The sequence below is a fragment of the Anarrhichthys ocellatus genome, unplaced genomic scaffold (assembly GCF_004355925.1).
Source record: "Anarrhichthys ocellatus isolate YVR2014 unplaced genomic scaffold, GSC_Weel_1.0 scaffold4, whole genome shotgun sequence".
NCBI lineage: Eukaryota > Metazoa > Chordata > Actinopteri > Perciformes > Anarhichadidae > Anarrhichthys > Anarrhichthys ocellatus.
In genome coordinates, this window is record NW_022280034.1 from 16,183,835 (window position 1) to 16,201,073 (window position 17,239).

A 17,239-nucleotide genomic window follows, 5' to 3' on the forward strand; every position below is an offset into this window, starting at 1 on the left:
TCGTGTGTGTGTGTGTGTGTGTGTGTGTGTGTGTGTGTGTGTGTGTGTGTATATGTGTATATATTTATATATATGTGTATATATATGTATATATTTATATATATGTGTATATATTTATATATATGTATATATGTATGTATATATTTATATATATGTGTATATATATGTATATATTTATATACGTGTATAAAAATATTTAAAAAAAAAAAAAAACCCACACACAACTCACTCACATGTCAATGTGCATAAGCTCAGTATCTTTCTCTGTGCTGCAGGCCTCCAAGGAGCACCTGACTGAGCACTACATCGACCTGAAGGACAGGCCATTCTTTCCTACCCTCATCAAGTACATGAGCTCTGGTCCAGTGGTTGCCATGGTAAGAGATTGTATAAGACTGTGTGGTATGTCAGTTGAACCAGGAGATGAGTTAACGAACATAAAACCTGCTGCTGTTGTCTCCCACAATGTTTCCCCTGTTAGAGAAATGTTGATTGTGAGGCTACTGGAGAAGTGCTAACAGCAGCTGGCCTCATGTATTCCAGGTGTGGGAGGGCAAAGGTGTGGTGAAGACGGGCAGGGTGATGCTGGGCGAGACCAACCCCGCTGATTCCAAGCCCGGAACCATCAGAGGAGACTTCTGCATTGATGTCAGCAAGTGAGTACTTTAATGTGACTTAACCCTCCAACACAGTATGCAAACAGTCAGTAACCCCGACATTGCTTTGTCTCTGCTTCTTTATATTGCTTTTTTCCTCACTTTTTACATCCCCGTCCTTTTTTTTTTTTTTTTTTTTTTTTTTTTTTTTTTTTTTTTTTTTTTCTTCCTAGGAACATCATCCACGGCAGCGACTCAGTGGAGAGTGCCAACAAGGAGATTTCCCTGTGGTTCAAAGATGACGAGCTGGTCAGCTACACTAGCTGTGCCTTCAGCTGGCTCTACTGAGCCCTCTGGGTCCTGCAGCATTCCTCGCACTGGTTGGAGACCAGTAAACTTTTGCCTCACATTTCGTGTTTAAGTCCATAGCCTAGAGGGGAGAACTGAAGTTCTTAACATCTCCATCCTCACATCACCCTCTTATCATCATACTGTACTTGGATCTGGTCTCTGATGTCCAGTCTGAATTCATTCCTCAGCGCTATTCCTTTTAGAAACATTCCATTCATTCCTTGACATGTACAGTTAATGAAAAGCTGTCTTTGTTAAAAGGTGATCTGCTTTCCAATAAAATGAACACAATACAAATGGGTCTCTTCATTCATTGGTCAGATAACATGCAACACTAATGTACATCTGATCCTATGGAAGGATTAGGATATGATAAATGTATAAAGCAGTGGTGCTTATCTGCTCCCAGGCAGGATCGGAGCAAAACCTAATCTGAGATCAGTGTCAGAATTGTACTTTATTAAATGTCCATATTACTCCTCACCGCTGCATACAACCCAACCAGGGCTGCTGCTTTTGCTTGAGAAAAACAGACGCAAATGGAAATATAACTTGTGATTTCTAACCAGTTTATCGTCTCACTAAACAATAAACTACCGGCTGTAAAGGCTGATTGCGCAGCACCTATCACATGCCAGCTGCAAACATCTGGCTCTAAAGTCATGTTTTCTGACTGTTTAGGATTTGTAACCTACACACAATCCTAGTATTATTGTGACTAATAAATACTGTGTATTGATGCTACTTTGATATCCTGTCATATGAATGCTGCCCTCGGAAAAGCGGAAAACCTAGTTTGCTACTTGCGCTACTTTGTGAAAGCTAGCGGCAGAGTCTGGACATGGTTAACAGTGACGGTCCATCTTATGGAAATGTAGTTTTACACACTATAATTAGTTCACCATCCTTACATTATTGTATATAAGGTAATGCATTGGTGGAAATTAACTTGGTACATATACTCAGGAAAGTACATTAACATTGTCAGGTACCTAACCCTACTTTTTTCAAAATTACTTTTTCGACAAACTATTTTGACTTGTTTTGACATGCTATACTATGACTCATGACTTTTTTGACACTATACTATGATTTTTTTTCTTTTTTTTTTAATGAGCATTACAGCTAGTGTAGTGAAAAAGCATAACGTCTGGATGGAGCAGTGGTATACTGTCCATGGCTCCTTTAAATGCCTCAGCCATGTGCTGCCAGTCTGCCTGTGTGCAAAGGACAAAGTGCTGAAACAGTCAAAGTCATAAGCCTTTTTATTCAGTGTAAAAGTCAGATCTTACAAAATCACCAGATAAACTTTCACAGCCATGCGGAAACAGTTTGCAATGCTTGTAAACAAAGAAGCCGTCCATTACAACCAAGATTATGATCCAAACATTTGGCTTTATTTACAAAGTCTATCAAAGCTCGATCACTGCACAGATTTACCATATGAAAGGAAAATGGTATACACTATCAAAAAGATGTACAAACTTTAAACTGTAATCTAATAATGTACCTCAGGGGTCAGTGTTGATATCAATAGATTTATAATTATTAACATAGATTTTTTTTTTTTATTTGTATCCAAAATAAATTTTGCACAATAACCCTCTCAACTCAATTATTTTCAGACAATAGTAATCCCAATACATTAAGTCATTTTTATCAAATATATATATATAGCACCACAATATAATGGTTTAATATAAGGGGGGGGGGGGATCACATACAAAAGACCCGTGTTAGTATCCAAGAAAAAACACAACAAATATCCATATACAGGAAGAGCTCTGCAACCACATCAGCGTCCTCTATGGAAGCCCAATACTGCCAAAGAAAGGGAAGTAAGAATTATGAAATAGGAAGTCGAAATGTAGTTCCTTAATTATGAGATACCTCAACATTTGGACACCAAAATGATGATAGTTAACATTATATACTACAATATTATGAGTCAAAATTGTGAGATACTGGGTCAGAATTTTGATTCACTGAGCCAAACATAAGATAAGTCAAAAATGAAATGGTCCAAATCATAAAGTCCAGTGTTTCCTGAGTATTAAATTAGTATCTCATCATTTTACTATGAATCTGGATTTAGAATGTTTTTTGTTATCACCATGCCCCACTTTTCATTTCTTTTCTCGGCAGACATGGGCAGCCACACGTTATCTGATCACAACTGAAGAGGAAGAAACACAGACAGACTGAAGAACAACCAAAGACGGTTACAACGGAAAAAACAAACAAGCTCGACAGCACGACATCGGCACAACGCGCTCTGTTCTACATGCACTCAGCTGATCAGTGCACCCAATCACCGCCTCCGTCTCCAGCTACTGACGCTCAAACACTTCTACTACAAAGCTACCCATGGATGGAGGTCAAACTTGTTCCTTTCTTTTTTTAGATTTGGGGATCAAGAAACAAGAAAGTGTTTTAATATCTACAAGGAGTGAGAAACAGAGGATCCAAAACAGTGTTGATTGTGCGTTTAAGTATTTCGGGTTAATCTAGAGGAAGGTAGCAGCATTAGTCAATAGAACAGTCATTTTCTTTCCTTTTTTGTACTAAGATATTAATGCAGTTTGGTTGTGAAGTACTTTAATGCTTCGCTCTGCCTCCAACATCACAGGAACAAAAACCTCCTGGGACTGATCCTGAACCTGAAACCAATCTGCTTCAAATGATTGTGAGACATTGTCTTGTTATTGCTCATTTGGTCTGAGAAGCTTAGCGTTTCAGCTGGACTCTCTGTCCAATCTGATCAGGAGACACTTTCCAAAGAAAGGAAACTAGAAGAAAACGAATGTCACATCCTGTTAACAAATTCAAACTGAAAGCAGGAAGCCACAAAAGAAAAAGCAAATCAAACTACAAACATTGTGTCATGACTTAAATGTAGAACTTCACATGGAGGCAGATTAAAAAGCTACAGAACGTGGACAGAAATGCATCGGATGGTTTGTGAGGCAACACTTCTGTTTGAATAGTGTGGAAGCAAATAAGGGCCCTGATAACTAGAACCCTGAAATACCTGAAGTTCACCTGTGAACTTTAACCACTACTGAATACTTCATGTTGAAATACCAATTAATGAAAAGTATTCATTTACTTTACTCTGAAAACCACCCAGTGGAATTTCTGTGATTTGAATTCTCGTCTTTGACTTTTGTTTTACGTTCATTCCAAACAGAACTGATTTGATGTTGGGCGGCTGTAAACTGCGTGGTACTCAAAGCACGATGTAACGGAGTGATCACACTCTACAGGCGCTACTTCACTGATTCACAGGTTAGTCGTTACCGCGCCACTCATTGGCTTCCACAGGGATGAACATGATGGAACCCAGCTGATTCACACTTGTAGTTACGACCCTTACATCCCAAAAGAAAAAGAAACAAACTTCCTGAGAATCTAATCATGAACCTTACTGGTAGAAAGAGAAATGATGGATCTTTACCGTCACTGAGAAGTGGAAATCTGCTCTGCATTTCAGTACGGCCTTTAGCCGTACACCGAGTATCACAGTTATACAATAGCATTCTGTTAAATCATCTCATCTGTTAATTATATTAATGTAGTGATCATGACATTTGAGGGTGCTATAAGATTTATTTAACACAGCAAAATATGGGATCTGTTATTATTGCATATCATTCTAATTAGAAGACTAGCTCGTGTGCTGTGATACCATTCTTCCATGTTTGGTGTCTAGTCTTCAAGAGGATCATTTTTATGTAAATCCCTTTCATTTGCATATGCTAACACACTGCCATAGTCGGTTTCACGCTGTGGTTGTAGCTAAACGTGGCTAGCATCAGGAGGTAGTAGATAAACAGCTCAAAGATCTAGCTCCAAGGAGAATGAAAGGAGTCTTCCCCACGGCCAAGGGTGGAGCTATGACTCATCAGGATGTGAAAGTCAATACCATCATCGTCCTGAAGAATATATATTTATATATAGAATCTGTGTATTTCTGCCACCCTTAGAACCTGTCGTGTTGTGTGAACGCTGCCCTCAGAGGATATTGGAAAAGCAGTGCATTGTTCATGTTTCATTATTAACAACAAAGCTGTTATTGTGTGGCTCAGGTGAATCATAAACTAGCTTGCATACATATGGCTCTGACATGAGAACAACCTACGCAATAATAAAAACAAAAAAAACATGAAAGCTTTGCATATTACCCTAATAAAATATTGAACATATTCGTTTCTTTTCGCATTTGGAAAACAAAACTGCTTGATGAGCCCAACCTGTTGTGTTCACACAGAAACCAAGGACTGATGCTACAGCTGCTGACGTATGGAGTCTCGACTGTGCCACATATTCAGTGTTCAATTATATTCAATTAATACATTACTAATAGAAAAAATAAATCTCAAGATTACTTCTTCGCTTATACATCTTTAAATGATAAGCAAACAGAATAACAGTGTGCTACTTAAATATTATATAGTCCATCCACAGACACAGAGCCTCTGTGTGGGTTCAAAATCATATCTGCCTTGTAAGCAATTTGCAATTCATAATTTACAGACAGAATAAGGAAGTAGAAATGTAACATTCTTTCTTTCCCACTGTAGTTAATACATATCTTCTAAAGAGAAAAATAAACTATTCATATTTACTTTTCTAACAGGCATTAAGTGACTATAACTTCTTACTGAATGAGTGTCTAAGTGTGACGGCAGACTCTAGATCAGTGAGGAGGACTTCCGGATGGAACGTTGAGCTCGGTCCTCCTCTGGGTTTAAATACAGCAGACATGAACACAACAGGAGCACCTGCAGCCCGGTTCAGAGGACACACAGGCCCACATCGGTCCGCTGCGTCGTCACACATGCATCCACACGGTGCAAGTGGAAACATGTTCTGGGGCTGGACAGTGACAACGTGTCAGAGTGTACCCGATCATACCAGTAAGGTTTCTCTGTTATACAACATACCCTGCAGCTCTCTTACGGTCACACGAGGCAAATTGTTTCTCATTAAGTGAATTTTTATGTTTGTTTTTTTTTTTTTTTTAAATGGTAAAAAGCTTTAATCTCCACAGCTTCATCGTTTCTGTTCAACATTACAGAACCAGTGAGGACTTTGAATGGGCTCATGAGTCAGCGGTCCTGTGTGAGTTCTGCTTACTGTGATTAGGTCCCTACAAAGAACTCCACACGACAGCTATCAAACACACCCAACCCGGTGACCTCATTGGTGTGCACCGATTTAAGCCTCTCTGAGCTAATGTGATCCAAAGTCATCTACAGGCAGGGTTACCAGCCCGACGGTGAAGGAAAGGCTGAGTGAAGTACAAATGTACAGCCCAAAGGATTGTGGGAGAGGAGTTCTGTAACTAAATAAATCAATGGTTATGGTGGAGTACTATTCAAAGCTGCACTACGTCCATTCTAATCTACTAGAACATTATTGGTGCTACAATAGAAACCTCACAAGGTCTCGGTCTTGAGTCAGAGTTTGGGTTCTGTAATGAGTGAATCAGGAACGACTGCTGCTGTGGAAATGGTCTGGCAAATATCGGAAGAAACAATATGAAACTTAAAAATAATAAGAGCAATATGAGTAATGCTGAGCAGCACTGTACTGAGATCACAGTCCTCTATATGTATACTCTGTGGTTCTATTTGAACAGGTCTCCACATACTATATGAATATAATCACCTTTATGAAAACAACGCACATCAAGTTCCCCACACAGCCACCAAAAAACAAAAAATGCAAAATAAGCACATTAAGACAGAAACAACTCAAAAATCATTACAAAATAAGAAAAAAAAGATAAAAAAAAAAAGAAAAAGATAAAAAAAAAAACTTCAAGTACTATTAACAAAGTATAAGTCCAGCTGGCAATATTGTTCAGAAGAAAATAATGAAAATATCCACAACTGTGTTCCTCTTCCTGCCAGCCTCGGGGCTCTCCTCAGGCCGGTCAGTGGCGGACTCTCCCACCTGAAAACAACAAAAGAAGGGAAACACCTGGCTCAGATGGTTTCTCACAGTTTCTACAGGTCTCTGTGTATAGCCCAGATCATGGCAGAGGCAGGGAGGGCTGGACTCCCACTCCTGTGGAGAAGAGGGTGTGGTTTTCCATCCATCCGAATACCTCTCGTCTGATTGGATGATTCAGACAGGAGAGGAGAGAACGATGTCGCACCATCCGAGGGTGGTACGAAAAGAGAATACCCAAACATGTGTGACCCAGGTGTTTTTGTGAGTGATTACGTGCACACACGGCTACAAGGTTACAGAAACTGTTCAGAGGAGTGATCACTTCAGGACCTTTTTTTTTTTTTTTTCCAGAAGCTTGAAGCTGACCTCGACATCTCCTGTACTGTACTCCATGGAAGGCCGGCGGCGTTGGTCTGAGTGTGATTCGAAGTAGTTTGACTCCGTGTTCCTGATCCTTGCTGGGGGGTTGTTTCCCCAGAGGCGTGTCTTTTTGTGTCTTTTTGTCCCTCTCCGTCCCGACATCAGGGCTCCTGTTTGATGTAGTAGCTGCCCGAGCCGTTGCTCTCCTGGTCGGAGGTGCCCTGTGAGAAGGTGAACTCATCCACCTCTGGTGTCTCCTCCTTCATCCGCAGGAGAGACTCTACAGACAGAGACAGAGAGGAGAGAGAAAGAGAGAGGAGAGAGAGAAAGACAGACAGAGAGACAGAGGAGAGACAGAGATGAGCCGGCTGTGTTCATGCAATTAAAAGTTAAATAATGGAGGATTGTGTGTCTTGGATTCCAGGAGTTGATGGTAACTTCACATGCATTATGAGTGTCAAGATAGCTGGTTTAAAAAAAAAAAAAAGAGAAGAAGATCAAATGAGACAAACGTGCCTTATGATTGCTTCAAAGTTAAAGTGAAAATGAACAAACCTTCACTGACATGAGAAAACATTCATGTGAGAACAACAGTGAGGTTGATTTAAGAACATGCTGCATCAGCAGCCTCCAGCTCCACAGCGAGGCCCTGTGGGCGGGACTCAAGAGGACGTCTTCTGCCGCGCTGGTTGTGTTTTTTAGAGTTAGTGTCGACGTTACCTGATTTGTGGGTTTGGTGGAGGTGGGTTCGGGGTCGGGGTCGGGGCCGGGAGGGCCCCTGGGCGGGGTAAGGGGGCGGGCTCTGCTCTTCGTCCCCGGAGAAGCTGCTCCGTCTCCTGCCTGCCTGACTGAAGGGCCGTCGACCAACCGGAAGCTTCCTCTCTAAAAACACCAAGCCGGACTCGGGTAAGCTACCAGGGGGCTTATTACACACAGGGGTTACATTCTACCAGAATGAGTAGCATCACTTCAGTTCACAGGAGACCGATGGGAAATAACACTCACACATATATACATGCACAGCATTTTTGTTTTTAAGTTTAAGTGTATTTTCATATTTGCAACCATAGACTTCCATATAAACTGCTTGTGTTCAGCAAAATAAAGTGTACCAATTTAGAACAATGTGGTCCTAATGGGGGTGCGACACCCGGCCTTGTGCTCTGACAATACCGGAAGTATCTCATACCCCCAACAAGCATGCAGGTATATGTGTGTTAATAACTATCCCAGTCAAGAAGGGAAAGGACAGGACGTTCGTCTTTCTACACCAGCCAGCAGTAACGTGACACCGAGCAGTCTGACAGCAGCTTCTAGCTCAAATGGAGCCAGTCACAGGAAGAGGAAGAGGAGACGTCAACGGAAGATGTGGAGTGAAATAAATCTACAGTACAAGACGGATTACTCACTTTTCTTTTGGCCTTTGTACTGCTGGGCCTTTTTCTTCTGCTTGGGTACAGATTGAGGCATTTCTCTGTTACCTGAAAAATAAAAGAGCACCAGACAGTAAACTACGGGACATTGGAGGGATAGTGAGGTGGGGCGCAGACCACAAAAGCAAATGGTATCAAACGTGTAGCAATATCGATTGTAGGAGTTCTAGTACAACATACAAGTAGGGATGCATCGATCCGATATGCGGGATCGGCATTGCCGCCGATACTGGCTTATTAAGGGCGTCACATGTCTGCAATGACACCACCCATCCACAGTGAACACAGCTGCTACAGGTATCAAATCAGCGCATCCCTTGAGTAGTGTGAGAAAAGGCCTTCATCGAGAAAATGCCGAAAAGATACGCATTATTAAAATGTATCCAGAAGTATATGAAAGGAAAAGATTACAAAATGATGAGTAGAAATGTTACGGGAGAGTGTATCAAATATTATAAAATGGAAACTAAACTAAAAAGGATCAAGACATACGCAATATGGAATAATATGTGACCACTAAAAATGAAATATGTGTTTTCATCTTCTGTAGCTACATTCTATTCAAAAGTTATTCCACCATGTTCATATGCAACGTCCTCAGGAATAGTGTGTGGAACATTGCTTCAGTCATCTCACAGCAGCTCTTATTTACCCTAATAACCCAACAGCTCTATTCCAACGTTTACAAAGCACTTATCTCTGTGGCTTGATTCAAGGAAAAATTAAAAATATAAATACACTCAAGTCAACAAAAAAGGATAATTTTACTTTGTTATTGTCATGTATAATTCTAATTATTAGGAAATAAATGATTGGATTTTAATTTTAATATTTGCTTTGATTAAACATTTTTGGGGGTGTTAGAAGTTTGAATGTATTCTACGCTGCTTAGAGCTAGGAAGTTATTCCCTCTCTAATAACAGCTCCAGAGAAGCTCATGCAACCTTCTCTGATGTTAGCCGTTAGCTCCGTTATAAGCAGGGCTTTGCTACAGAGACCACGTGCTGTCGACAGAACAGCGTGCATAATTACAATATTTCATACGTGTCAGATTTAGTTCGCTGTTCCAAATGTTGCTATGCTGTTAGCCAAGCAGCTGCTAACAGCATTCGTTAACTAGCTCTGCTCTTGCCAGTTTCAACAGATTTGTTGTTTACAGTGTAGCATTAGCATTAGCATCATCTCACTTGCTCCGATCAGTCAACTGCATTCTACTTGCCCGAACACAGTTTACTTGCCCCGGGCTAGCAGGCCAGCATAAAAGGCCTTTTCCTCAAAATTAGCCGTTTCTTCTACTCAGTAGCCCTGACACACACAACACCTTCTCTGAACCTGGTTTTATCCAATGTTCAGATCTCCCTTTTGCACATATTTAATAAAACCTCATTTATATTTCTACACATCAAATAAAAATAAAAAACTTTTTTGTCTTGTGTGTAGCTAAAGGACAACAAATGACTTACTGCGTATGTAACCTTGAGTAAACTTGACTTCTCTTAATGTGACAGAATTCAATCCGGACTACCATGTTGGAAGCATAACGGAAAAGTTACAGAAAAAAAATTGCCATTGCAATTACTGCAGAAAACTTGTCAAACACAAGGTGGACATGGAAAACATGCAGAACCTTTCCATCATGAAGTGTTACCTGAAATAAATTCTACTATCTAACATGTAGAGGATTACATATTGTGTGTAAAGTTGACACAGTGGCTGAGATGCATCCCGCTCTTACTCTGTGAGGCGGGGGGTTGGAGCTGGTAGCCCGTCAGCTGACACCAGCCCACGGGGTAGAGGTCAGGTGACTCGCAGTCCACCCACTGGTCGTACTCGTCCTCCCAGCCGTCAAAGTGGATCCTCAGTAGCCGGTGCACAATCCTCGTCACCGTGGCAACACACACCAGCCGCGGCTCCATCAGATCAACGGCCTCCAGCTTCATGCCTTGACGGAAGCCGTGATTGGGAATCTCCTAAGAGATTTGCATGGAATTGAAGCACAGACGTTAGTGAGCAGTAAGCTACTGGTGAGTACATGTTCCTGCAAACAGAGGAGAAGCACCGACAACTCCTGAATCCCACGGGCAACAGATACGAGGCTGTGTATGAAAGGGAGGCTTTCAGCCAAACAAAGTCCAGCAAGTGGTACCTTTAAAAGACCATTTTCACCGACATCGATTTTCCAATTCATGCGAGTGGCTCTGTCATTTTTGAATGTGTTTTCCTAAAAGAGGCCATTGGTTATTAATGCATTTTAAAATCTGCTCACAGAGACTCTAACTTGCTCCATACTGAGGAGAACATGGTGCTGAGGCGGAAGAAGAAGAGTCGACAACGCTGCTACATCTCAAATATGGCTGCATGCGGTTCATCCCAAAAAAGCCCAGAGGTTAAAACATCCACAAACAAATAAAAACTAGAGGTCGACCAATAAATCCATCAAAAAGCCGACAGACAGATGGGCCTACCTAAATAGCCTCTATGAATCCAATACATCTGGACCTGAACATCAAACTCACAGTAATAGTCATTAAATTATTGAAGATCAAATAGATTGATATATTATAGAAAATCAAATTGATAACTTAAAGTAACAGTAGAATGATTTATTTTGGACTAAAAGCCGATAGTGTTGTGTTATATTATATATTTGAGATTATTTCTGTGGGGAGAATTAAATTGAAAACGGTCAAATATGAATCCCACATGTTTGCTATGTCGGAAAATCAGCTGTCCATCTGGACCGCAAACGGTTAGCCCAAATGTTCTAAACCTTTCGCCAGAAAGAATAATGTGTTGAAGGTTTTGGAGTTTTCATGCTTTCTGCAACTAATCACAGCGGTGCTCCGTTTACCTGCGGCTTTCTGTTGGGAGGCGGAGTGCTATGAAACCCTGTTCTATTAAACAACCAGAAAAATGAAACCAGAAGACAATGAAACTGAAAGACAAGATCTCAACACAAACACAGTGGAGAAACCAGCCTACCTTGTTAAAGAGCTTGACAGGAGCAGCTATTGAACCTGTTTCTCTGAGGTAGTCAAACCATTTAAATGGCAGTTTAGTGTACCCTAGGGAACAGAGTCAGTGTTGAGACCAGAACATTAAGAAATCATATGCAAGAAGATGTTATCAAACTATTTCTAACCATCAAATTCACCTAATGAGATAAGGTATTCAAATATGGCATAGTATAGAGGCTATGTATGGAAGATTTGAAGTACCTAAATAAAACTTTTAGTCAGTTTTCATCAGGAGGTGCAAGAGAATATGTTCGTTTTAGAGATGGAGACACATCGTCCATGAAAAACAATCAACTATCCAAAACATAGCTGGCAGGAGTCAGCTTTTCATCACCGACACAGCTGGATGCAGCCATGACAGTCTTTCACGGTCAAACCGCCTCCTGTAACTAACCAGCCAGAGGGACATCCTATTAAGTGGACATTTAATTACATGTGTGATTGAGATCAACACATCTGCTGTGAGAGTGTACTGTGAAAGAGAAAAAGCTCCCAGAGCACCTTCTCATGAGAAACTAATGCCAGTGCTTTGGATCAGTCAAACATTGCTAATAGCTCAAACAGTGGGACTGGGTGTCGGTGACAATAGGGTCGATCTATTAAATTAAATTAAATGTTTACATCTGATTATATATGCGCGTACTGTGTCATGTGGAAGCAGGCCGCCGGTAGACAGCATATCTGAGGGCAATAACAACCAACGCTTCAGGCGGTATTTCAGACGTGCTACCGCAACAAGTTTGCCGATGTTTCAGGGGGTGGCGGTAGTGCTGCAAGATATAACACAACCAACTTCACCGAGCATCTCCAAAGGCATCATACCGAAGAATTTGAAAAATATCTTTTCAGTAAATGTATCTCCCTATCGACAGATACCCAAAAAACGCAGGTATCAGTATTGGGGGCTGAAAAAGTGCATCCCTAGACATCTAAATAATAATTTTGTTTTTTCAACACGACACACTAAATGCATACATAAAATGAAAATCGAACAATTTAACTATATTTCTTTGTTTGTTTGTATTTAGGCATTTTAAATCTTCCATACCTCTGTAGTCCACTCAATGGGATCAAATTTTATGATGACGGGCTCAACGAAACAAGGACGCGAGTGTACAGTACCTCTAGGGGGCGTGAGTTCAATGTTGTTGATTTCACAGAAGCCGACGGGGTAGATGGACGGGGAGGTGCCGTGGTAGCAGAACCAGTCTGATCCATCCACTGCCTCCGAACCATCAATCCCGATCATGAGGTACCCGTCTGCCAACACCTACACAAGACCACAACGGCTGAAGTCTGCCTGGACCAGGCAAGTTGTTTCCCCCTCACCCACAGCATTTCATCTCAACATCAATGCAGACTCCAGAAAAACCCACTTACCTTTCTTACAGTGGCTACACATATAGCTGAGAGGTTGAGGGGGTCAATGGCTTCTAATTTCATCCCATCTTTGAACCAATCCCCAGTCTGGTCCACGTCTTTCACCTGATACGCATTCAGATGGAAGAAATACACATTGGGGATTATTATTTGAAATACGATTGAGTCAGGCATTGTATTAGAATGCCATAATAGTGACATCAGCTGGACAAGTCCTAGATTTTTAAGGGTTTGTGGAGACCGGTCATATAGATGCATCAATGTCATCACCTGCACATGGGAATGAAAAGCAACACACAGCGTCTGTTGAATACCAGTGCTCTGTTGACTGTTTAACTAATCCTGTTGGTTCTCATCCATTATATGTGGATGTCATCATGAATAATAGTGGGCTCTTATTTTGAAATACAGGCTCAAAGTGATTGCATTACATGAGGTATGCGGGACTCATGTCTCGCTTTTGTGTGTTCCTGGAACTTCCCGCATTGTTACAGGTGTTATTTTGTTCTGCGTTGTGCTCCACAATGTCTCCACACTGTCATTACTGTTAAACAGTTACATATTACCAGTGAATGTGGTTGGACTTTGGGTGATGTTGGTACCCGATTGCCGAGGACATGAAAGAGACATTTCAGTGAAAATGATGAGCCTGTGGTGAACATGAAACCTCACTAGCTTCTTTCAGAGAGCAGTTTTAATTGCATAAATAAAATGAAGTTTTAGCGTTCAAGTGACAAATTATCATTTAAAAAGTCAAATGGTCTTTTCAAGAATGTTTTAGGTGAGTTTTTGGAGTGGTTCATTTATCATTCATAGCAGGGTTTGATATCAAGCTTTTTCAGTGGAGACGTTTGACTTGCCCGATAAAGCCAAACTTACTTTTCCAAAAGGAAAAATGTAGGCCTATTAAAAAAAAAAATGAACCTCGCTGATTATTGTAAAACAATCATTGAAACTGGACAGACAAAATAAAACTCATCAAAACTGTCTCAGTTAGTCTCTCAACAATCACCCACTCTGGTTTCTCTTTATGGAAGCTTGGCATTAGACATTTTAATGATGTAACCAGCGTCGGAAATACACGAGGGCAAAGGGCAAAACTGCCCCTAAGAAATATCATTTTGCCCCCGATATCACTAGGAGAGGGGCAAAAACTGCCCCCGAACTTTCTAAACGAATAAAAAAAATGGAGCGCTTCTTAATCAGACCTGTGACTGCGAGACTGCGGTCAACTCAGCAGACACTTAAATTTGAGTGCACCTATATGCTGAAATTCACGGTAAACTCATTCAAACGGCGCAGATCGGGAGCGAGCGAAGGACTTGGAAAGTTAACGGAAAGATTAACGTGAGACAACATCCGGTTTCTACAGACGAACATCCGGTTTTCAGAATAAGATGCCAACAAAGTATACATATTGCATAATGGAAATTAGATTAAATGAATTATGTTCACATTAAGTATAAAACAAGCTACCATGAGTTAAAGGGAAAATACACCTAAATTGTGCATAAAGTGTCTTTATTCTTTGATTTGAGGGTTGCTGGAAATGAATAATACCTGACTGACAGTCAATTAAGATATTTTACTAAGTAAAAACTCTGAACTGAATTTGTACCTTCAAATGGCACATTTTTTAAATTTTTAAGGTGCTATAAAAATATTTTTCTCAAAGATTCCACACAATGGCTAATGCATAAGTTCAGGACAAAAATGGGTAATATCACAATATTTGAGGTGCTACAAAAATATTTTTTCTCACTAATTCCATACAATGACTGATGTATATACAATCAAGGCATCGTTGACTTAATAATTGTTAATAGTTGTTTAAAACATTTAATAACAATAAATAACCACAAAGAAATTTGTTTGTTTTTTGTGAAAAAAAATCTAAGAAAACACTTTGAATCTGTAGACTACTGCCTAATAGTCTTATTATTGCCATTTGTTCATATATTGTAAGCCTAAATAAGTATATTTATTATTTTGAACAAAGGTTAAATGTTATTTCACAAGTTTCAAAAAGTGCCCCCAATTTTTTGAAAATGCCCCTGGATTTCAGTCAGTGGGGGCAAAAATTGCCCCCAAAAAAATATGTAAATTTCCTACCCTGGATGTAACGTGAGCTGCTTCGAGCTAGTGTTAGGAAGTTAAACAGGTCATGAATTCCATTCTCTAATCTCTACTTTATATTGCTGAGAAACATCTGTCTCACAGGAAGCACATGTGAGATGTGTTGCCCGGGCCAGCTTTACATTTTGCATTACACATTTTTGAAAAGTGTAGCCACACCCGTGACCGCTTATGGTTGGCCATTGCCCTGACTCACTGTGACTTGGAACAAGCTGCAGGTGTGACAATGACAGGAAATGACATACCTGCGACTCAATTCAAACCACTGCTGTAAGATTACTTCTTAGGAGAGGCTATTAGGATAGCAGAAAAATAAAATTAACTGGTTTTGCTTTACCTTCTGGAAGAACAGTGCGGGAGCATCAGCTTGACCCTCAATTTTCTTTGAAACATCTGAAAAATAAATTGACAGATCAAAAGGACTTCAAGATGCTTCAGCAATATATACAAGCTAACAAAGCAGCTCCGTGAGCGTGAAATAGAATACAGACAGTAGAAGCAGAGAGTGGGCAGGACTTCAACGAACACACTTTGATGAGAAAATAAATGATGATTGGAATTAATATGAGCATAGAGGGAAAAAGTTCCTTCTAGAACGTTGTCGGACTCATAAGAAAATCTGAGCCTGTCAGTGGCAAAAACCAGCACCTGTAGTGGACGAATACTGACGGAGTCGCCCCGAGCGATTACACTGCAGCCTGTTAGGCGTCTGCAGCAGTCTCCATAAATATGTCAGTCACTTAGACAATAAACATGGGAAAATAGGGTCCAGGTAGAAGATTACCCTTTCAAAATATAAACAGACAGATTAACACATTGTTGGTTTTGGTTTATGGGATTTGTTGACAATAACAAAAATATAGAACCTCACGAGCATTATTAAGTTTTTCTTGTTGTTTAACGTGTTGCATGCAGAGCAATCCACACATTAAAGTCCCACAAATAGCAAAAGATAGAAACACATAAACAAATGTCAAAAACAATACAGATAGTACACATTGTACATATAATCCCAGCATTTATCCCACTGCTTATATTAAAGAAAAACATGAAATGGAAATAGCTTTTATACACACAGCACTACTTCTTAAAGTAACAGTGTGTAACATTTAGGGGGATTTATTGGCAGAAATAGAATATAATATGCATAACTGTGTTTTCATTAATGCATAATCACCTGAAACTAAGAATCGTTGTGTTATTGTTAGCTTAGAATAAGCCATTTATATCTACATTATTAAAGACCAGCATATCGGGAAGCTCACCACTAGTGACACTAAATCTCACATACTGGACCTTTAAAGTGTTACTGGGTTTTTGTCCCCACACTCACCAGATCGTTTGAAGCGGTGTCCGATGCTGCGTGACCAGCCTATATTATGAATGAGGGGGCTGTACATGTGGCACCAAAAGTCGTCCGACCCGTCCTGGCTCTCCTCGTAGACCAGCCTGAGGCGACCCCCGATTACCTGCTCCACCAGTGCCACCCGTGTCCGGCACAGGTAGTTCTTGTCCACCACCTCAACCCGCATCAGCTTCTTAAAGGGGAACTGCAAGTTCTCGTGTACCTATGGAAAAAAGTCATGCATGGTTTCAACAAAGGCAAAACCAGAGGATTTAAAATGTTTCGTTTTGTCGAGTGCTTTTGAGAGGAATTTCAAGTCCGACACAAATGAACAATTAGGGTCAGCAATATGCGCTTCTGTCAAATCTTTATCAAGTTTAGAGATGATAAATCAACAGAAAACAGATCCGCTACCAGCTGGCTCTGATTTGAAAGATATTGGCCCTGGCCATCAAAAACAGAAAGAAAACTACACCATCATCAAAATGATGAGGCATATATTGGGCCTCACCTTGGCATTAAAGTCGGGTGGCAGTGTTTTAGCTCCAGTGAGACGCTTCACAAGAAAGGCTTTCCAGTTAGAGTACTTATGCTGTATGCCTGGAAGGGAGGTCACAAGAATGAACAGTAACATTTGCCACCAACCAACCAACCCCCCCC

The 17,239-nt window shown here is 40.5% G+C and overlaps 2 protein-coding genes across 2 annotated transcripts in view; one reads left to right on the forward strand and one right to left on the reverse strand.

The window, feature by feature from the left end:
• Nucleotides 1-1,163, forward strand: part of nme2a (NME/NM23 nucleoside diphosphate kinase 2a) — a 5,940-nt gene extending 4,777 nt beyond the window's left edge. Inside the window, exons 3-5 of the mRNA XM_031843135.1 lie at nucleotides 276-377; nucleotides 544-656; nucleotides 830-1,163. Of these exons, the coding sequence (XP_031698995.1) occupies nucleotides 276-377; nucleotides 544-656; nucleotides 830-944 (330 nt within the window). The 3' untranslated portion in view covers nucleotides 945-1,163. The remainder of the gene's footprint in view (nucleotides 1-275; nucleotides 378-543; nucleotides 657-829) is intronic.
• A 1,031-nt stretch (nucleotides 1,164-2,194) lies between these two features.
• mbtd1 (mbt domain containing 1) overlaps nucleotides 2,195-17,239 on the reverse strand; it is an 18,979-nt gene continuing 3,934 nt past the window's right edge. Inside the window, exons 8-17 of the mRNA XM_031843132.1 lie at nucleotides 17,091-17,179; nucleotides 16,568-16,802; nucleotides 15,572-15,627; nucleotides 13,099-13,203; nucleotides 12,841-12,988; nucleotides 11,684-11,766; nucleotides 10,437-10,671; nucleotides 8,678-8,749; nucleotides 7,989-8,150; nucleotides 2,195-7,548 (exon numbers count right to left, since the gene is read on the reverse strand). Coding sequence (XP_031698992.1) covers nucleotides 7,430-7,548; nucleotides 7,989-8,150; nucleotides 8,678-8,749; nucleotides 10,437-10,671; nucleotides 11,684-11,766; nucleotides 12,841-12,988; nucleotides 13,099-13,203; nucleotides 15,572-15,627; nucleotides 16,568-16,802; nucleotides 17,091-17,179 — 1,304 coding nt within the window. The 3' untranslated portion in view covers nucleotides 2,195-7,429. The remainder of the gene's footprint in view (nucleotides 7,549-7,988; nucleotides 8,151-8,677; nucleotides 8,750-10,436; nucleotides 10,672-11,683; nucleotides 11,767-12,840; nucleotides 12,989-13,098; nucleotides 13,204-15,571; nucleotides 15,628-16,567; nucleotides 16,803-17,090; nucleotides 17,180-17,239) is intronic.